At 38.0% G+C, this 18,571-nt stretch overlaps 1 protein-coding gene across 1 annotated transcript in view; it reads left to right on the top strand.

The window, feature by feature from the left end:
* The first annotated feature begins 1,484 nt into the window (after positions 1 to 1,484).
* LOC127643057 (bone morphogenetic protein receptor type-1B-like) overlaps positions 1,485 to 18,571 on the top strand; it is a 43,245-nt gene continuing 26,158 nt past the window's right edge. Inside the window, exon 1 of the mRNA XM_052125606.1 lies at positions 1,485 to 1,670. Within this exon, the coding sequence (XP_051981566.1) occupies positions 1,592 to 1,670 (79 nt within the window). The 5' untranslated portion in view covers positions 1,485 to 1,591. The remainder of the gene's footprint in view (positions 1,671 to 18,571) is intronic.

Here is an 18,571-nt window from a genome sequence, read left to right as displayed (position 1 = left end):
GCACATATTTGGGGTTGTGGATTTAAACAAACATTTAACCCTCAGTATTAAACCTTGGCATGCAACTTATCCCACACCATTTGTGCTATTGCTATTTCTGTTACATGTAAACGTGTTAAAATCCCTTAGACTTACATTGAAGGAGGGACCCGAGCCATATCTAGATACCAGAATATCATAGAGATTACCAGTGGGCTCTTGGACATGGTGGGTTCTGAATTTGAACCAAGCAACCAACGTGAAACATTAGCAATTGCATACAAATGTGACATAATACAGTTTTATTATAGTAACAATAACTGTAGTAACCATGCTATTTTGGTAGAAACTATGGTTACCATGATCATTTTTGTAAGGGGTTGCTAGTATGGATTTGATGATGTTACTACATGAAATTGATGATCAATGCAAACAAATGAGATTTCCTCTTTTGTTGTTGTTTATACACATTATTTTATAACCCATTTCTTTCGTTCTGAACTGTCAATCAAAACTGACCCTCCTCCATTCATGGGCATGTTTGGAATACCGTACTATAAAAACACTCAAACTATTTCTGAAGTTTGCATGCATACATTATGTATTGTGCTCGAGCCATGTGAATTCTGTTTTTATTTCTAACATGAAATAGCATTTTTATCAAATAAACTGCTGCACAACAGAGTGTCACAGTTGTTCAGTACAGCATTCTTGCTTGTGAGATTGCTTAAATATGATATAATTATTATTTAAATATTAGTAGTAGTTGTAGCAGTAATACCATATTGAAATGCAATTGTATTATATAGTAATTATATACAGTATATAGTAAATTATACAGCAATTCGTGATAAGTTTAATTTCATGCATCCATTTAAATCCAACTTTTATTTCGGTGGAAAACTGAGTGAAAACATTTCAGTTTATGTGTGTATTTGATTTTTATTTGAATGTTCAAAGAATGATTCTTTTCTCCCAAATGTGTCAAATTCCATGACATTCCGTGCTTTGTAGTTAATTCCATTTTTAATACTGGATTCCACGATTCCGTCTGCATTTTCCGCATCACAGAAATCATGGGACTCTAGTAATATCAGACACAATCTTCTTGACTCATGATTTTATTGAACTGCCAAAAAATTGTTTTAGAAGAAATTGTGTAAACAATTATCATATATGTTGAAAATGCAGCAATGTAGCATACTACTACCTAAACTGCGAATAAATAGTGTCAGTGTATATACTGCACAGTATGCAGTAAACAGTACGCTAGTATTCCAGTCAAACCATAGCCAGTGTGTTTGCTAGAAAGGTAGAGGGAGGACGGAGTGAAAAAGTAAGGGGTGGAGTTTCACAGTGAGTGGGCAGAGTTTGTCCCAGCTAAACAGAGACTGCTGTGTGTAGACTCTGACTAATCCCCTCCCCTCTCTCTCTCTCTCTCTCTCTCTCTCTCACTGGACAGTCAGTGTAAAGCCGTGATTGAGGCTGCTGTGGGGTGTGCAGTTTCTCACATTCTGTTGAGGACACACACACTCTCACACAGATCTAGAGTGTGTGTTGAGCAGACAGCCAAGGGATTGACTCGCTCCGTGGAGTACCGCACACACTGAAGATGAATCTCTTAAGGACATGCATGCACTGGATCTGTGCACTTGTGATTGGACTTCTGGGACTTGTGGAGGAGAACTTGGGTGAGTGACAACCAGCAGAATATTTTACCACTGTGTTTCTGTGTGTTTGTAATGCAGCGAGTTTTGCTACTGTTAACTTTGCTCTCTTGGGATATACACAGTTACATTGAAATATATTATGACAGGTTGCAGAATGGCCATTGTGGACTCCGGCTCGGGGATTTCTATAACACACAACGTTTGGCACGGGTGTTATGAATTTTCATGCCATTCTGTTTTAAAGCAAAGTTGTATTGCTCAAAGGTTGCACTTCCATATCTCAGGAGTCCATTACGGGGTCAATAAACATTAAGCTCCCTCGACAAGAGTTTTTGTCATAATTTTGATTACCACAAAAAAGTATTTAGATTCGTCTCTTGTTTATATATAAAAAAACAAAATAGTTGTTACAGTAAGGTGCTTACAATGGAAGTGAATGGGGGCCAGTCGATAAACATTAAAATACACATTGTTTCAAAAGTACAAGACAAACGTTATACGTGTTAACATGATTTTAGCGTGAAAAAAATCACTTACTAACCTTTTATGTGCGAAGTCATATCCAATATTACATCTTCGTTGCCATGACGATGCAATGCTAGTACACCATGTAATGATTTTATCACACTAAAATCATGTTAATGTGTATAATGTTTACGTCTTGTGCCGATACTTTTAAAACTGTTTATTTGAATGTTTATGGACTGGCTCATTTGAAGTGCCTTACTGTAACCACAATTTTTTGTGGGACGAGTCAAAATAATTTTTGTGGTAATCAACATTATGCCACAAATGCTTTTGATTGAGTTTAACTTGTACTGAACCCGGAACATTCCTTCAATGGAGTCCTCAGTTAAGTTTAATTCATATCTGAACTTTATCTTCAATGTTTCGCCTAAAACTCGTATACAAATAAAAATAGACACAAATGGGCAAATGTTGGCATACAAAAAGGGTGTTTAGCTCTAGCCTAATAATAATTGTGGATTACATAGCTCAGATTCTTTGGTTTTGGTTAAAAATCGACGCCTACGTTTGCTTTTTAATGCTACCTTGTTTCAAATATCTGATAATTAATCTCACGACTTTGAAAGAAATTTAAATAACTTTCATGTCTACCATATTTCAGAGTAACTGGTCTCAGTTATAAACAAAAAACACATTATTATATTTTAAAACATTCAGCCGATGTCTGATAGCGCAGATAATTGCTTTTATTGGCTGGTACCAAATATTGTCCAATACATTGATGCCAGGGTTTCCGTTGTCCGGTAATTACCGGACATTGGCCGGTAAAAAAATTAAATGTCCGACAAAATTAAATCTCTCCGGTCAAATTGTCCGATTAAAATTGCCTAATAATCCCGTCCCCCTAACACAATCTAAATTTGAGAATAAGCCTAAAATGTATAAAGCAAAAATACACCGATCTCTTGCTATGTTATAAAGGAACAGGCTCTATCGCTTGAAAGTTATGAAACAACATCGCATGCTGCATTTCAAATAAAGCGCACGCCTAAAACGGCTGCAATATAGACCTAAACAACGAACCATTGAGTGAGACGTTTCAAATATGGCCAGGCCCAGGCAGACTAGCTTTAAAAGCTTTTTTCAGAGGCCAGACGATGGTGAATCAGGAACATCTCATTATAGATAGATCAGTGCTTCTAATCCGCGCGATTCGTGCAGTTTTTTTCTCTATCATCAAAACTGAATAGCCTATGTTCATCAGTGCATGGTTACAGTCTATATCAAGCAGGGACACGCTTGTGTGCATTTTATTTTGTGATTTCACCGAATTAATAGAGAGTCTCCGCGAACGGCGATAGATTGAAACGCTGGCCCTAGTGAAGATTGTGCGACTCAGCGCAGCGCATCGTCCATGCAACTGATAGCAGCGGACACGAAGGCCAGCTTGATTTCAAAAACAACAGATTTTAGCGCTAGATCTCTTATTTAATAACGGACTAAATGAATGATCTGCTAGTTAACTGGAGATGTTTTATTTATTTGTATTAGGTACATCCGTGCCTCAATGTTTCAAAAAGTGAATGTGTGTGAAACCACAGTAAAAAACAATTGGCGTTGATTGACGCCAATCGGACGCTCATGTTTTTTTTTCGTCTATTTGAAAGTTAAGCTTAATAATAATATGTTGCATTCTATACGGCCTGATTATGTCATTTTTTAAGTTACATAGACTGCCTCCAGTTTTCCTCAACTTGACTAATTAAGAGGCGATATATTTGACCGGCATATCATAAAAATGTGCGTAAAACGAAACCTCCCGGCACCATTTTTTTCTAGCGGAAACTCTGATTGGTGCATCATTCATTTGTCTAGTCTATGGGTATGGCATATTTCTGTGCTTTACATACGTTCTGTATGTTGGACTTTACCATTAGGCTTTAAAGAAACTCATGGCTTGGTCCAAGTGATTGTCAGCCAAATGGGAAGCCAGGTGTTTGCATGTGTGTGTTTCTCATTTGGTAGTGTGCGTATAGTAGTATGGCGAGTATATAAGCCTCTCAGCTGCCTAACAATTGTTTTACTCACAGTTGGAGGTCCGGCTTTGAAAATCACTCAATGTTTATTCTATACAATAGACTCTTTCTTGCGCCTCTCTCTCTCTCTCTCTCTCTCTCTCTCTCTCTCGCACACACACACACGTTGCAACCATGTTGGTGCGGCTATCCTTATGAGGACTCTCCATAGACATAATGATTTTTATTCTGTACATACTAGGGATGCACCTGGATCGGTATCGGCTCCGATACTGAAGCTTTTAGATGGATCGTGTAGTGGTACGACGAGCCCAATCCAAATCCGATACTGTGTGTTAGTCATGTCCATTACCGTCAAGCTCAAAAAAATTACATAAAAACCATTAAAACACAATTAAAGTAGTTCATGTGACTCGTGCATTTTATTCATAGCTACTTGAAGATGTGTGATAGCTCTGCGAAGCACAAAAGACAATGTTTAATAAGTAAATATATAAAATGCATGCACAGCTCCAGCGCGTTATTGAATGGCGCTGCTCTGTTTTCACACATGCTTGTGGCTATTTTTAGCCTTCACGCGGTGCGCAATATTTGAGCGTTACTCACAAACAGATCTCAGTTGTAGATGCTCTATAGTTCGGTTCACTTGTGTTCACAAAGGCACCGGAGGTGCATTTTTACCAGAATTTGAATAAGATGCGAATTAAACAAGTGTGATTTTGCCTTTTAAACAGACACACTTACAGGACTTCCTAAAGAGTTCAGAATGTCAAAATAAAAGCGGGAGGGTTTAAAAGTTAAATGTGTCATGGAGAGACTCATGGAGGCAGAGATATGAACTCCGTAGCAGGGTTTATTGAACAGATGATGGAAACAGTGATGTAAACATTGTGAGTAAATCCAGTTGAGCAGAGTGGCAAACAGCAGGTGAGTAATATCCAGACAGAGTATAGACACAAGGACAGATAGCTCACAACAGTCTTATGATACTTGCAGGCAATAATGAAGACACGGGTATGTTTGACGTAGTAGAAAGGTCTGGAGTCTCAGAGATACTATCGATGAGAATAGACAAAGAGTGTGTGTGTGACAGCGTGGTGTGTGTGTGTATATATATATATATATATATATATATATATATATATATATATATATATATATATATATATATATATATATATATATATATATATATATATATATATATATGCGCAGTCCTTGATTAGCCACTAATGATATGCAGGTGCATGTAATCAGAACTCAGGAGTGAGCACTGTGTCGGCAGGGAGGAAGAAAGAGAGAGAGAGAGACCGGTGGATCCATGACAAAAGGTGCAGGATTGAGATATATTGATATATATTTACTATTATAATATATTATTATTATCATTTGTTTACAAAGTTGAATGGGTTCCCAAAAATAACAGTGTGAATGAAATGTGAGCTGATTTCTTACAACTAAATTGAACAAAGAGATCTGAATCCTTTAAAGTCCAGATACTGAGTTTGAAAAAATGTGACAAATTAAAAAAAAAGAATTCTGATGACTTATACTGGAATTACTGTTAATTTTGCTGCTATATTATCCAGTATAATAGTTAATAATAAAGTGTTTCTTAATAAGCTATACATTTATATTGAAATCATGTGTAGTTAGAGGTTTGTGTGTCTTTACATATTAAAGAGCTCACCCAATTAGTTCCACACAATAATGTAAAGATATTCTAGACTGATTATTTGGCAGCCATGTCACCCTGCAGCTCTTGCCTGGTTGCCCACTAAAGCTAAGCAGGGTTGAGCCTGGCCAGTACCTGGATGGGAGACCTCCTGGGGAAAACCAAGGTTGCTGCTGGAAGTGTTATTAGGGAGGCCAGCAGTGGGTGCTCACCCTACGGTCTGTGTGGGTCCTAATGCCCCAGTATAGTGACGGGGACACTATACTGTAAAAAGGCAGCGTCCTTCGGATGAGATGTTAAACCGAGGTCCTGACTCTCTGTGGTCATTAAAAATCCCTGGCAAAATTCCCCCTATTGGCCCCTATCTATCATGGCCTCGTATTAATCTCCATCCCTGAATTGGCTACATCACTCTACTCTCTCCTCCCCACCAATATTTGGTGTGTGGTGGGCGTTCTGGCGCACTATGGCTGCCGTTGCATCATCCATATGCTATGTAAAGCGCTTTGAGTGCCTAGAAAAGCGGTATATAAATGTAAGGAATTATTATTATGCATAAAAACAACACTGGTATCGGATCGGTATCGGCCGATACTGAGATTTCCGATATCGGAATAGGATGGAAGAGAAAAAGTGATATATCTGTGCATCCCTAGTACGAACTATAGATTCTATCCCCTAAACCTAACCCTCACAAAAAACTTTCTTCATTTATACATCTTCAAAAAAAACATCTTTAATATATTTTTTAAGCTATTTAAATTATGGGGACACTAGAAATGTCCTCATAAACCACATATATAGCATAATCCCATGTAATTACCAGTTTGTAACCTAAAATCAATGTCCTCGTAACCCCCCCCCCCACACACACAAACACACACACACACATTATTTGCTTAATCTAATATTGGATTTATTTGGTTATAGACTAATGATGATGGTGAATTTGTAATGATTGCACAAAAAAGCTTCAAGTAATATTCCAGTCATGTGGGTTACCACGACTCATCCTGCATTTATTCAGAGTTTACCGGCATTGTGTTGTCATGGCAACAAGGTTGTAAAGTGGGCTATAACTTTACACAGATAAGGTTAGTAAGTGATTTTGTCACACTAAAATCAGGTTAACACAAATTATGTTTTTGTTTTGTGGCTATACTTTTGAAACATTGTGCATTTTAATGTTTATATGTTGGCACTGTTCACCTCCATCGGAAGAACTATTTTTTTTTTTTTTGTCAAAATAATTTTTGTGGTAATCAACATTATGCTACAAAAACTTGTATGGAACCCAGAACACTCCTTTAAAGTCATGAATGTCATTGTGTCATGTATTACCCTGTCGTGTTTCACCTTGCTCCTTAGTTTTCACTTTTGTCCGTTATTTAATTCCATAGTCTCCTTGTTAGCGTTCGTGTTCACTGTCATTGTTCTCACCTGTGTCTTGTTTGTAATTATCCTGCCTCGTGTGCATATTAACCCTGTTTGCCTTCCACTCTCTGTCGTTTGTTGAATGTTGATGTTCGCTCCCATGCCCGTGTTTCCAGTATTCCAGCGTTTTTGTGTTTTGCTTTCATTTTACCCATCGTGGTTGTTTTGTTTGCTCCTGTTGTGTCTGTTCATCAATAAACCCGCATTTGGATCCTCAACCTTTGTCAGCCCCCGTCCTCAATCGTAACACATTGCATCAGAAATGTCAAACAAGATGTTAAAACTAAGTGGCATTTATTTTTAAGAAAAATGGCACAAGCACACTTTTCAAGTGGAACCATTCCCCCAAAAATTTTATTGGTTTTAAATAATAAAACTATGACAATACTGTTCAAGATGAAGACACAAGCATTGTGACGCTCCACCTATGTAATGTGCTGAACTCCTCCTGTGGTTACTCTGTTTGGACACATGTGTGAACTTGAGGGGAACTGACATTGATGCCACTTAGTTTAATATTTTGTTATAGAATACAGTGACATTCAAACCTTGTAAATGTGTCTTGAGTGTACAAATACAATTTAGGGCCACCGTAGTCTACCATAGTGTGAATGCTGATTCTCACACTATATCTCTGCTTTCCTCTTGAGCAGTAAAGAGAGAGTGTGACCTCATCATCATTGATTTCCATCATTTCCCATTCCATAATAACCTTTAGACAGAACCCAGACCTCTCTCCTGACAACCAGACGCTCAATGAACTCATCTCCTGTTCCCTGAGCATCCTGGAGCCGTGGTGTCTCTGTCAGAGTTTATTTACAGTCTACAGTCTACAGTGTCTCACCTTCTCCGTCACTACCCTCCTATGAACCCACATTCGTAAGGGTCAAAAGACCAACATATCTGCTCACCAGCATGTCAATTTTTGGATGCTGGTGTCACTCTTGCTATAAAATCTAGCAGAATCCAGTTTCTGATGGTACTGTATCTGGCGTTACAAGGTTTCAACTTGATCCAAGTTGGTCATTCATAATCATTAACTTGTCCAAGCTGGTCTAGATGGTTAATCATCTGGACGACCAGCTGGTGAGGTTGATGTCAACCTGGTCGATCATATTGGTCAAGGTGCTTAGGGCTTGTAGACCACCTTGTACCAGCAATAAACCAGCTACCACATTCCAAAAACAAACTGGACCACCATAAATGGGCTTGATTAGTTTTATTCAGCACTTCACTAGTGTTTCTTAATTAGCTACACCAGCTAAACTTCTTTGTCAACCAGCTTGACCAGAAAGACTGCTTGTAGACCATGTTTTGTTAATGAACCGCACCAAACTGCTCCAACTAGCCTGAACCAGCATGGAAATTCAAGCTGGTCTAAGCAAACATCGTCACGTAAATTGACGGCCCTGCTCTTGACAGGTGAATTCTGGTCAGACAGAGCAAGAAAGCAAGCTCCACTGGCTGGATTTACAAAAATCTACTTTAAAAAAAACTATTAAGCACATTCTAGGATAAATTCTAAGAGGTTGGTATGTTCTTAAGTGCAATACATTATACAAATGTAACATTCTTAAAGGGATAGTTCACCCAGAAAGGAAAATTCTCTCAACATTTACTCACCCTCATGCAATCCCAGATATGTATGACTTGCTTTATTCAGCAGAACACAAATTAAGATTTTTAGAAGAATATTTCAGCTCTGTAGGTCCAAAGTGAATATTTCAGCTCTGTAAGTGAATGGTGATCAGACCTTTTTGTAGCTCCAAAAATCACATAAAGGAAACATAAAAGTAATCCATATGACTCTAGTGTTTAAACCCATATCTTCAGAAGTGATATAGTACATGTGGGTGAAAAACAGAACAACATTTAAATATTTTTTAAACTAGCTTTCACTGTTTTCACCCACATGTATTATATCGCTTCTGAAGACATCGCTTTAACCACTGAAGTCTTAAGGATTAATTATATGTTTCCTTAACATTTACATTTATGCATTTGGCAGACGCTGTTATCCAAAGCGACTTACAGTGCACTTATTACAGGGACAATCCCCCCGGATCAACCTGGAGTTAAGTGTCTTGTTCAAGGACACAATGGTGGTGGCTGTGGGGGTCGAACCAGCAACCTTCTGCTTAACAGTTAAGTGCTTTAGCTCACTATGCCACCACCACCACCACTCCTTATGTACATACAGAGCTGATACGTATATTCTTCTAAAAATCTTTGTTCTGCTGAAGAAAGAAATTTATACACATCTGGGATGACATGAGGGTGAGTAAATGATGAGAGAATTTTCATTTTTTGGTTATCCCTTTCAGATATCTTTTGGGAATAGTTTGGGAAATGTGAGAAAATAAGAAAATAGTAGTTACAAAGGATTTTATTCTTAAGAATGTTTCATGAATTTATCCCTAGTTGAGAAAATTATGAAGACCACAATGTTTCAGTCCTGAAGCTGTGTGATGCTTGCTTCAGTCTTCAGTCACACCTCACTGACAGCGCCGTCTGAACGGCTCACTTCCTGTTTGGGTTGGAGAGAAGGCACATTTCTCATCGTAGTGTAAAACCTCGCTCTCGCCTTTACTGCCCTGCATTTCATCAACGTTCTCATCACCTTCCCACCTCTTTTCCTGAGAGGCTATGTGTTTTATCCTCTGATGGTTGCCTCACTCTGGCTTTGATTAATGATGGCTGTTATATATGAGGTTTGCTGTGTTACGGTCAGTGGCCACCTGTTGAATAAATGGAGTGATTAAGATGAGGTTTACTGCAAAAGTCACTCTACTGTATCTTCTGGGAGGCAGAGTATTGATTCCCAGCATACTGTTTCATGCCGTGAACAGTTCTGTTCTGGTTTAATTTGATATCATGAAACTTCCAGCTGCAGTCTGGTTGATGGCTGAAATCCAGAATCCTGTGACGGACAGCCAACAGATGCAGCTTCACGCTCAGATTTCCATAATGTGAGATAGACAGAGGTGCCGAAGAGAGGAATAGACAATTAGAGAATGAAAGAGAGTTTGAGACTATGTACGGCAGAGAAACCAAGATGTTCACTTATTTCAGTCTCTTATTTCTAAGCCAAGCAGAAGTACAGTGTCAATTTGCATAAACTTGCTGGCACTTTTATCAAAAGTGACTTTGACCAGACACATACTTACTCGATGTATGCAATCGCAAATACCTTGCCAAATGCTTTACAAGCATGCAGTCCCTTTTTACATACCTAAAGGTACACTCAGTAATATTTTTGCTAGTTGCTTAACTTGTAAGCAATTATAAATGGTATAATAGTATTTTTGAAAAATACGTTTAACATAATGTACACTCACGTGAGATAAAAACGAAAGAAAACATTGTTTTATTCTGCATATAGTGTTGGGCGCACATTCGTGAGTGCCGGCATGTTGAATCATGCCTGACTGCTAATAGTGCATTTTTACAATTGCATGGTAATGGTGGTTGCACATCGGATGCATATGGCGGACGACATTGCGTGTTCTAAAATTTGAATTACCGTCTTCAATGAAGAACGTCTCTCTCGGCGTCTCTCGGTTGTGCCCAGCTACGACTCCGGAGGCTGCCCAAATTTCTGCTGCGCCATGGAGTGTAACTCATATTTTCCATTATATTCAACCCAAATATTCAGGGGTTAGATTCATGAACAATCACTGTCGTGCCCTTGAGTAAGGTACTTAAATGGGGTTGTGCACACGAAAGTTTGAATAAATTCGACATAATTAATTTCTTTCACAAAAGGAAATATAAAAAAGAATGATTGGGACTGACTGTCTCAGTCACCATTCACTTTCTTTGCATTATATACAATGAAAGTGAATGCCAACCAATGCTGTCAGTTCCTAAATAAATGATATGACAGAATAAATAAAATTAATAAATTTTATTTTTTGGGTGAACTATCCCTTTAATGTTGGAGTGGCTAGTGAGGTCTGAAAGTGTTTTTTTTTGTCTTCAATTTAGTGAACTCATAAGCACAGAATGAGGCTTGAATGAGCCTCAGGTCCCTGTGTGAATTGACAATGCTCAGGTGTGTGTGTGTGTGTGTGTGTGTGTGTGTGTGTGTGTGTGTGTGTGTGTGTGTGTGTGTGTGTGTGTGTGTGTGTGTGTGTGTAGAGCCTGAACTTCCTTGATTTATGAATGGACTTTTAATGATAGGGAACATTGGTACTGCAAACAGTAACACTCAAAAAGAGCACTCTGTTAGGGTTGCACGGTATAACGGTACTAAAGAAATATCACGATACCAAAAAATGTAAAAATGGTACGATATCATCTTGTTGTTAATTTCTGTACCATATTAAAGTATGCTGCCATTAGCATAATGTAATGTGAGAGTTTTGAGAGGAAATCAAAGACCATTTTAAAATAATAATAAAAATGCCTCTATATGACCAAGTGTGATCATTAAACAGCAGAAGAGACTTTGAATGAAATAATATACACAGCGCTGGTCTCCACAGTATGAATAAGTGGTGCGCCTCTGCCCTGTCATCTCCTTCACACACACACACACACACACACACATACACAGGCATGCACACGAAAACACACATAGAGGGACGCACATGAACACACACACAAATGCAACACACACTACTAATGCTTGATTTTCATGCAGTGTGTCCAATAGTATCCATCTGAAGAGCCACCAATCAGTTTGTTGAATGTATAAATGGTTGTGAACTCTTTAATGAACACTTTCTCTATTGCAGCTCAGAGATTTCAGTTCACGAGTTGCGGAAGGGTATATATAATGAACCCTTCACAAACAGGAATAACTTCAAAGATCTTTCAAAATAAAATTCTCACTGAAATGAGAGCTCTGTTCAACTGATTGTGTGAAATTGAAGACATTACGACTGTATAAAAGTGTAATATTCTAAGCAGTCGTAATAATATTCATAGTAACAATAATATATTAACTTAATATTATTAATATTATATATATATATACAGTGAGGAAAATAAGTATTTGAACACCCTGCTATTTTGCAAGTTCTCCCACTTGGAAATCATGAAGGGGTCTGAAATTGTCATCGTAGGTGCATGTCCACTGTGAGAGACATAATCTATAAAAAAAAAATCCAGAAATCACAATGTATGATTTTTTAACTATTTATTTGTATGATACAGCTGCAAATAAGTATTTGAACACCTGTCTATCAGCTAGAATTCTGACCCTCAAAGACCTGTTAGTCTGCCTTTAAAATGTCCACCTCCACTCCATTTATTATCCTAAATTAGATGCACCTGTTTGAGGTCGTTAGTTGCATAAAGACACCTGTCCACCCCATACAATCAGTAAGAATCCAACTACTAACATGGCCAAGACCAAAGAGCTGTCCAAAGACACTAGAGACAAAATTGTACACCTCCACAAGGCTGGAAAGGGCTACGGGAAATTGCCAAGCAGCTTGGTGAAAAAAGGTCCACTGTTGGTGCAATCATTAGAAAATGGAAGCTAAACATGACTGTCAATCTCCCTCGGACTGGGGCTCCATGCAAGATCTCACCTCGTGGGGTCTCAATGATCCTAAGAAAGGTGAGAAATCAGCCCAGAACTACACGGGAGGAGCTGGTCAATGACCTGAAAAGAGCTGGGACCACCGCTTCCAAGGTTACTGTTGGTAATACACTAAGACGCCATGGTTTGAAATCATGCATGGCACGGAAGGTTCCCCTGCTTAAACCAGCACATGTCAAGGCCCGTCTTAAGTTTGCCAATGACCATTTGGATGATCCAGAGGAGTCATGGGAGAAAGTCATGTGGTCAGATGAGACCAAAATAGAACTTTTTGGTCATAATTCCACTAACCGTGTTTGGAGGAAGAAGAATGATGAGTACCATCCGAAGAACACCATCCCTACTGTGAAGCATGGGGGTGGTAGCATCATGCTTTGGGGGTGTTTTTCTGCACATGGGACAGGGCGACTGCACTGTATTAAGGAGAGGATGACCGGGCCATGTATTGCGAGATTTTGGGGAACAACCTCCTTCCCTCAGTTACAGCATTGAAGATGGGTCGAGGCTGGGTCTTCCAACATGACAATGACCCAAGCACACAGCCAGGATAACCAAGGAGTGGCTCTGTAAGAAGCATATCAAGGTTCTGGCGTGGCCTAGCCAGTCTCCAGACCTAAACCCAATAGAGAATCTTTGGAGGGAGCTCAAACTATGTGTTTCTCAGCGACAGCCCAGAAACCTGACTGATCTAGAGAAGATCTGTGTGGAGGAGTGGGCCAAAATCCCTCCTGCAGTGTGTGCAAACCTGGTGAAAAACTACAGGAAACGTTTGACCTCTGTAATTGCAAACAAAGGCTACTGTACCAAATATTAACATGGATTTTCTCAGGTGTTCAAATACTTATTTGCAGCTGTATCATACAAATAAATAGTTAAAAAAATCATACATTGTGATTTCTGGATTTTTTTTTTAGATTATGTCTCTCACAGTGGACATGCACCTACGATGACAATTTCAGACCCCTCCATGATTTCTAAGTGGGAGAACTTGCAAAATAGCAGGGTGTTCAAATACTTATTTTCCTCACTGTATATATATAAGCAAGTGTATTGAATATCAGCATGTTTTGATTCATGTGATTCATTAATAAAATATATCTATTTTATTAAAAAGAAAATGATCTTTTTTTTTTTTTCAAATGTTTTCTGGTGAAGAAAGAAAGTCATACACATCTGGGATATCATGAGGGTGAGTAAATAATGATTGAATTTGAATTTTTGGGTGAACCATCCCTTTAAGAAGAGTCGGAATTGTAACTGCGTTTCCTAAATTTCTTATGATTTCCATCTCTAGTGAAAAGGACATTATTCTTCTCCATTCTGTTGCACACTGGCGAGCTGTTTTTGAGCGCAAGAACATGCTCGCTGTTAAACTGGCAGAGAAAGATGTGTTACGAGCTCCTGTTTCCAACTCTTTTCACTCTGAATTTTCTCTACAGGCCAGAAGGTCTTTCTTTTTTTCCTCTCATGGCATTGAAAGCAACTTGAAATTGAAGTTTGAGTCTTACTTCTGCTGTTTATTTGAACGTGCCGTGTTTATTTTACATTTCATACAGTGTGGCGGCAGCGGAGTGCGTGTCCGTGTGAAGGGTCGCTGGAATGTTCAGGGTCAGGTGATCACGTTTTGAGATGGCCTTGTAAATTACCATCTCAGCATAAGCATAGCAAACCACTCACATATCAACACACAAGGCCAGCGTTTGCATATAAGCCCTTTACAAATTCTTCACTGTCTCTCTTCACACACGTGTGTGTGTGTGTGTGTGTGTGTGTTAATAGCAGATTGCAGTGTCTCAATATTGTGTCTGTGGGTGTTTATATAAATGTATTAGGACAGCTGTTAGCAGTCTTTGCAGTCTGTGTGTGCTAGATAAAGGCGATTTCATTAGTTTCACTACTCTACTGCGCCCTTATATCATTTGCTTTGTCTTTAAACAGTGATTAAAGACTGATGCAGGTTATTTTATTGCTTTTAGGAAACTTAAATCAAGGTTATCACACGAGCTAATTAACAACACAGCAAATTATCGTTAAACAGTCTGTTGCTGTAGGAGAGTTCCTTTTCGTCTTTTATTGAGATTCAAGATCGCTTGGATCTCTAAACTGCATTTCACAGCAGATATGAGTGGAATTCTCTTTATTTACATAACAGATAGTCGCAGAACTCCCATTTTGGAACCATGGAAACAGACGTGTCTGAAACCAGGAACACAATTTCAGACTACAAGCGAGAGTCAATCTGTCACGGTCAATCCGTTGTGCGTGCAGGTGAATCTATGGACCTGTATTTGCATATGCATTTCAATTTGTGTACTTTTTCCACTTAATATCTGTGGACAGCATCTGTGGAATTCTGTCAAAAAGTACAAACAATTGTTTTGTGTATTTCAAAAGTGCAAACATATTTTTAAAACTTAGAGTAAAGTCTGGCAGTGTTTACATTTTTCAGTCCATTAAACATACAGATGGATTTTGTATTGTTGGATATTAAACTGTGATAGAATAAGCTATTATAACACAACAGAAATGGCACACAACTGTTTTAAATGGAGTTAGATTCTCTTTACAGATCAAATAACAAACATTTTTTATTGAAGAGTTCATGGAAATACTTTTCTGCTTTTTAACTCTCCGGAAAGCTTGTTTGCAATGGTTCCATTGTAAGTATATTTACTGCCTGTTTGTTTTTACAAACTAAGGGTTGAAATTATTGTCTTACTTTAAATTGGCAGGTATTTTGCCATTTTAAGATTTTTGCCATTGGCCGAAGTAAAGTAGTCATTCTGCCCAGTGTCGTCTTGATAGTATTTTTAGTATTTAAATTGAGCTATTTTGTGTACCTTTCACATCAAGGTCATAATTGTTTTATTTTTATTTTTTTATTTTGTATTTATTTCTATTTAATTTTTAATTTGTAACTACAATTTAGTTTTGTTTTCATTTTGTTTGTTAGTTAATGTTTTTTTAATATTTTCTAGTGTATGATTGATTTTAGTTTTTCAGTACATTTACAGTATTTTCATTTTAGCTGTCGTATTTACTGTAATATGGGTCTAGCTGGACTCCCTAATGTCCAATATGTAAAAAAATTTCATTTAAATTAGACCAACTGAATTTCTTCGCTGATATGAGTAAAATAAATCACATATTTCCGATTTAACAATGCTTCTTTTTTTTTATTGAACATTAACCACTAAGTCCTCTTTAATGCACTGGACATGAGAAAGTAACTATTCCTGCAACTCTGAAAACTGAACTTCAAACAAAACTGTGTGTGTGTGTGTGTGTGTGTGTGTGTGTGTGTGTGTGTGTGTGTGTGTACATTGGTATGTTAGTGTGTATGTGTGAGAGAGAGAGAGAGAGAGAAAGAGAAAGACAGAATAAAGTATTGGTTTCTTGGATATACAATAGGCCGTCTATTATCACCGTATAGTCGCGTCTTCGTGTTGCGGTAATGGCGAGTTTAAAGGTTTTAAAAAAAAAAGACCACAACAACGAAAAAAAAAATATTATTCAAGATTATTTGTATTTTATTTTGTTTCAGAGCCATGGAAATGTATTTGTTTCGTTTCAGTTTTTCCAATTATGTGATTTTTATTTATTTATTATTATTATTTTTTTAAATTTAATTTCAGTTTACGAAGTGTTTATTTGTATCATTTACTTTTTGTCTTTGTTTTAGTTTATGATGATAACCTTGTTTTACAGCATACATACACACATCGCCCACCCTGTAACGGCCATTACAAATACCCATACCGGTTGACAACTAATATAGAAATTATGTTCCAAATAACCCGTAACATTTCCTTAAGTATGTATAATAGACCCACACGTGTAGATTAGACTGAATATTGAGCAGGAAGTAGCTTTAGAGAGCAGTTGGGGCTCTGACAGATTTGCAGTGATTATGTGAGTGTGTCAGGGGATGAAAGGTGTCGCTTTGTGTGAAAATCTCTGTCCTCGGGGTCTTTATTCAACCATCCCACTAACACAGTGAGAGAAAGAAAGAATTTGATTGAGTTCAGAGCCCATTCAGGCAACCAGTCTTGCTTGACAAAGCCCAGTAGATAATGACACAGTTGTAGCTCTCTTTTGTCTGCATTCAATCCATTATCCTTTCTTATCTTTTCTTCTGCTCATTGCAGTTTCACTTTCTTGAATTTGTTGTATTGATCTTTTTTCTCTTCACCCGTGTACACTCTTCATCTTCAGACCCCTGTGGATTTGATGGGTGGCTCTAGGTTTTGATTGACAGGAGTAGAAGGCTTTACAATGGCTTGCTCATGTGGTTGAATTTGGGATTAGAGGTTAAAGGTCATTCCTTACCATGCATTCACAACACACACAAACACACTCACACGTTTACCTAGCTGTCTAATTGGGGAAACCCTGTTGAATGCTTTTGTTATTAAATAAAGCTTATTACAATTCTATTGCTTTTTAAATTTAAATGATTTATTAATTGTTTTTAAACTAAGTTTAGTTTTAAACACTAATGTCCAAAACGTAATTGGTTGGTTTTTCTTGGTTGGTCTTAAGTCAACAGAGCCCACCTGAAACAAAGAAAAATCTTAATAGCCTTAAGTAATGGCCTTGCTTCAACAAGTCACATGATTTGAGGTGTCTGTAGTACAGTGCGGGACGAGTTATGTGCCAAAGTTCACTACTTGGGGTTAAGTGGTTGTTCAAAAACCTAAACCTAATTTGTCTGATTTAACACTGAAATGAGTAGTTTTCAAATAGTCTGTAGTTCAAGGAATTATGAAATTCCTGTAGTGTAGCAGAACAATTTTGACTTTATATTTTGAGCATCACTGTTAGTTGGAAGCACTCAGGTTAGCTATTATGTTTGTACAGTACAGTATGTCTCTGTGTTTATGACTGTTTTCACAGGACACACTTAACTGTGCACAGGAGGCAAAATCTGTCCATGTTTATGAGTGTCATAATGTATAAATTTGTATTGTATGGATCAGACGGGGATGGGATGAGGTATTCACTGGTGCATCCCATGTGTTTATGTCTCAGAGAGGGTCCGGGGCCTCACAGAGCCACGGTAATGAATGAGTCTTACTGTATACACTCACATGTCATTGAAAGTGTGTCTGCGCTTTGTAGGATTAAGCTCTTCTCTTAACTATGTGTGTAAGACTGACTAGGATACACACACACACACACACACACACACACACACACACACACACACACACACTGGTGTGGCTATCCTTATGAAGACTCTCCATAGACATAACGATTATTATACTGTGTGAACTATAGATTCTATCCCCTAACCCTACCCATAAACCTAACCCTCACAAATTTCCCCTTGATTTGTATTATGGGATACTAGAAATGTCCTGATAAACCACATTTGTAGCATAATACAACTGTGTATTATGGACTGTGTATTTTATGCATTTTCTATGAAACAAGAATTTATTCAATTGACTTTGAAACCGCTTCAGTCAAGACTCACTATCAGCCTAACACGAGCCCTCTCCACCATATGACCACTCGGGTTGACTCTTTTTCCCGGGAGTGTGTATCGACTTTCTCTTTGGTTACCAGGTGTCGGATGCTGGCCGTTACCTTGCATTCGATGTTGGTATGGCTGTGTGGTATGGCTAACGTAGCTGTTTAATTTGGCTTTGTAGATGACTACAGAATGTTTTGGTTTTTGTTGCCCATTTTGGTCTTCCAGGCTGTTTTAAAAGACGTGCAGTGACAGGATATTTCTGCTCTTCCGTCTCGTCTG

This window comes from Xyrauchen texanus, chromosome 4 (assembly GCF_025860055.1).
Source record: "Xyrauchen texanus isolate HMW12.3.18 chromosome 4, RBS_HiC_50CHRs, whole genome shotgun sequence".
Classification (NCBI taxonomy): Eukaryota; Metazoa; Chordata; class Actinopteri; order Cypriniformes; family Catostomidae; genus Xyrauchen; species Xyrauchen texanus.
This window is presented reverse-complemented; position numbering and strand designations above follow the sequence as displayed.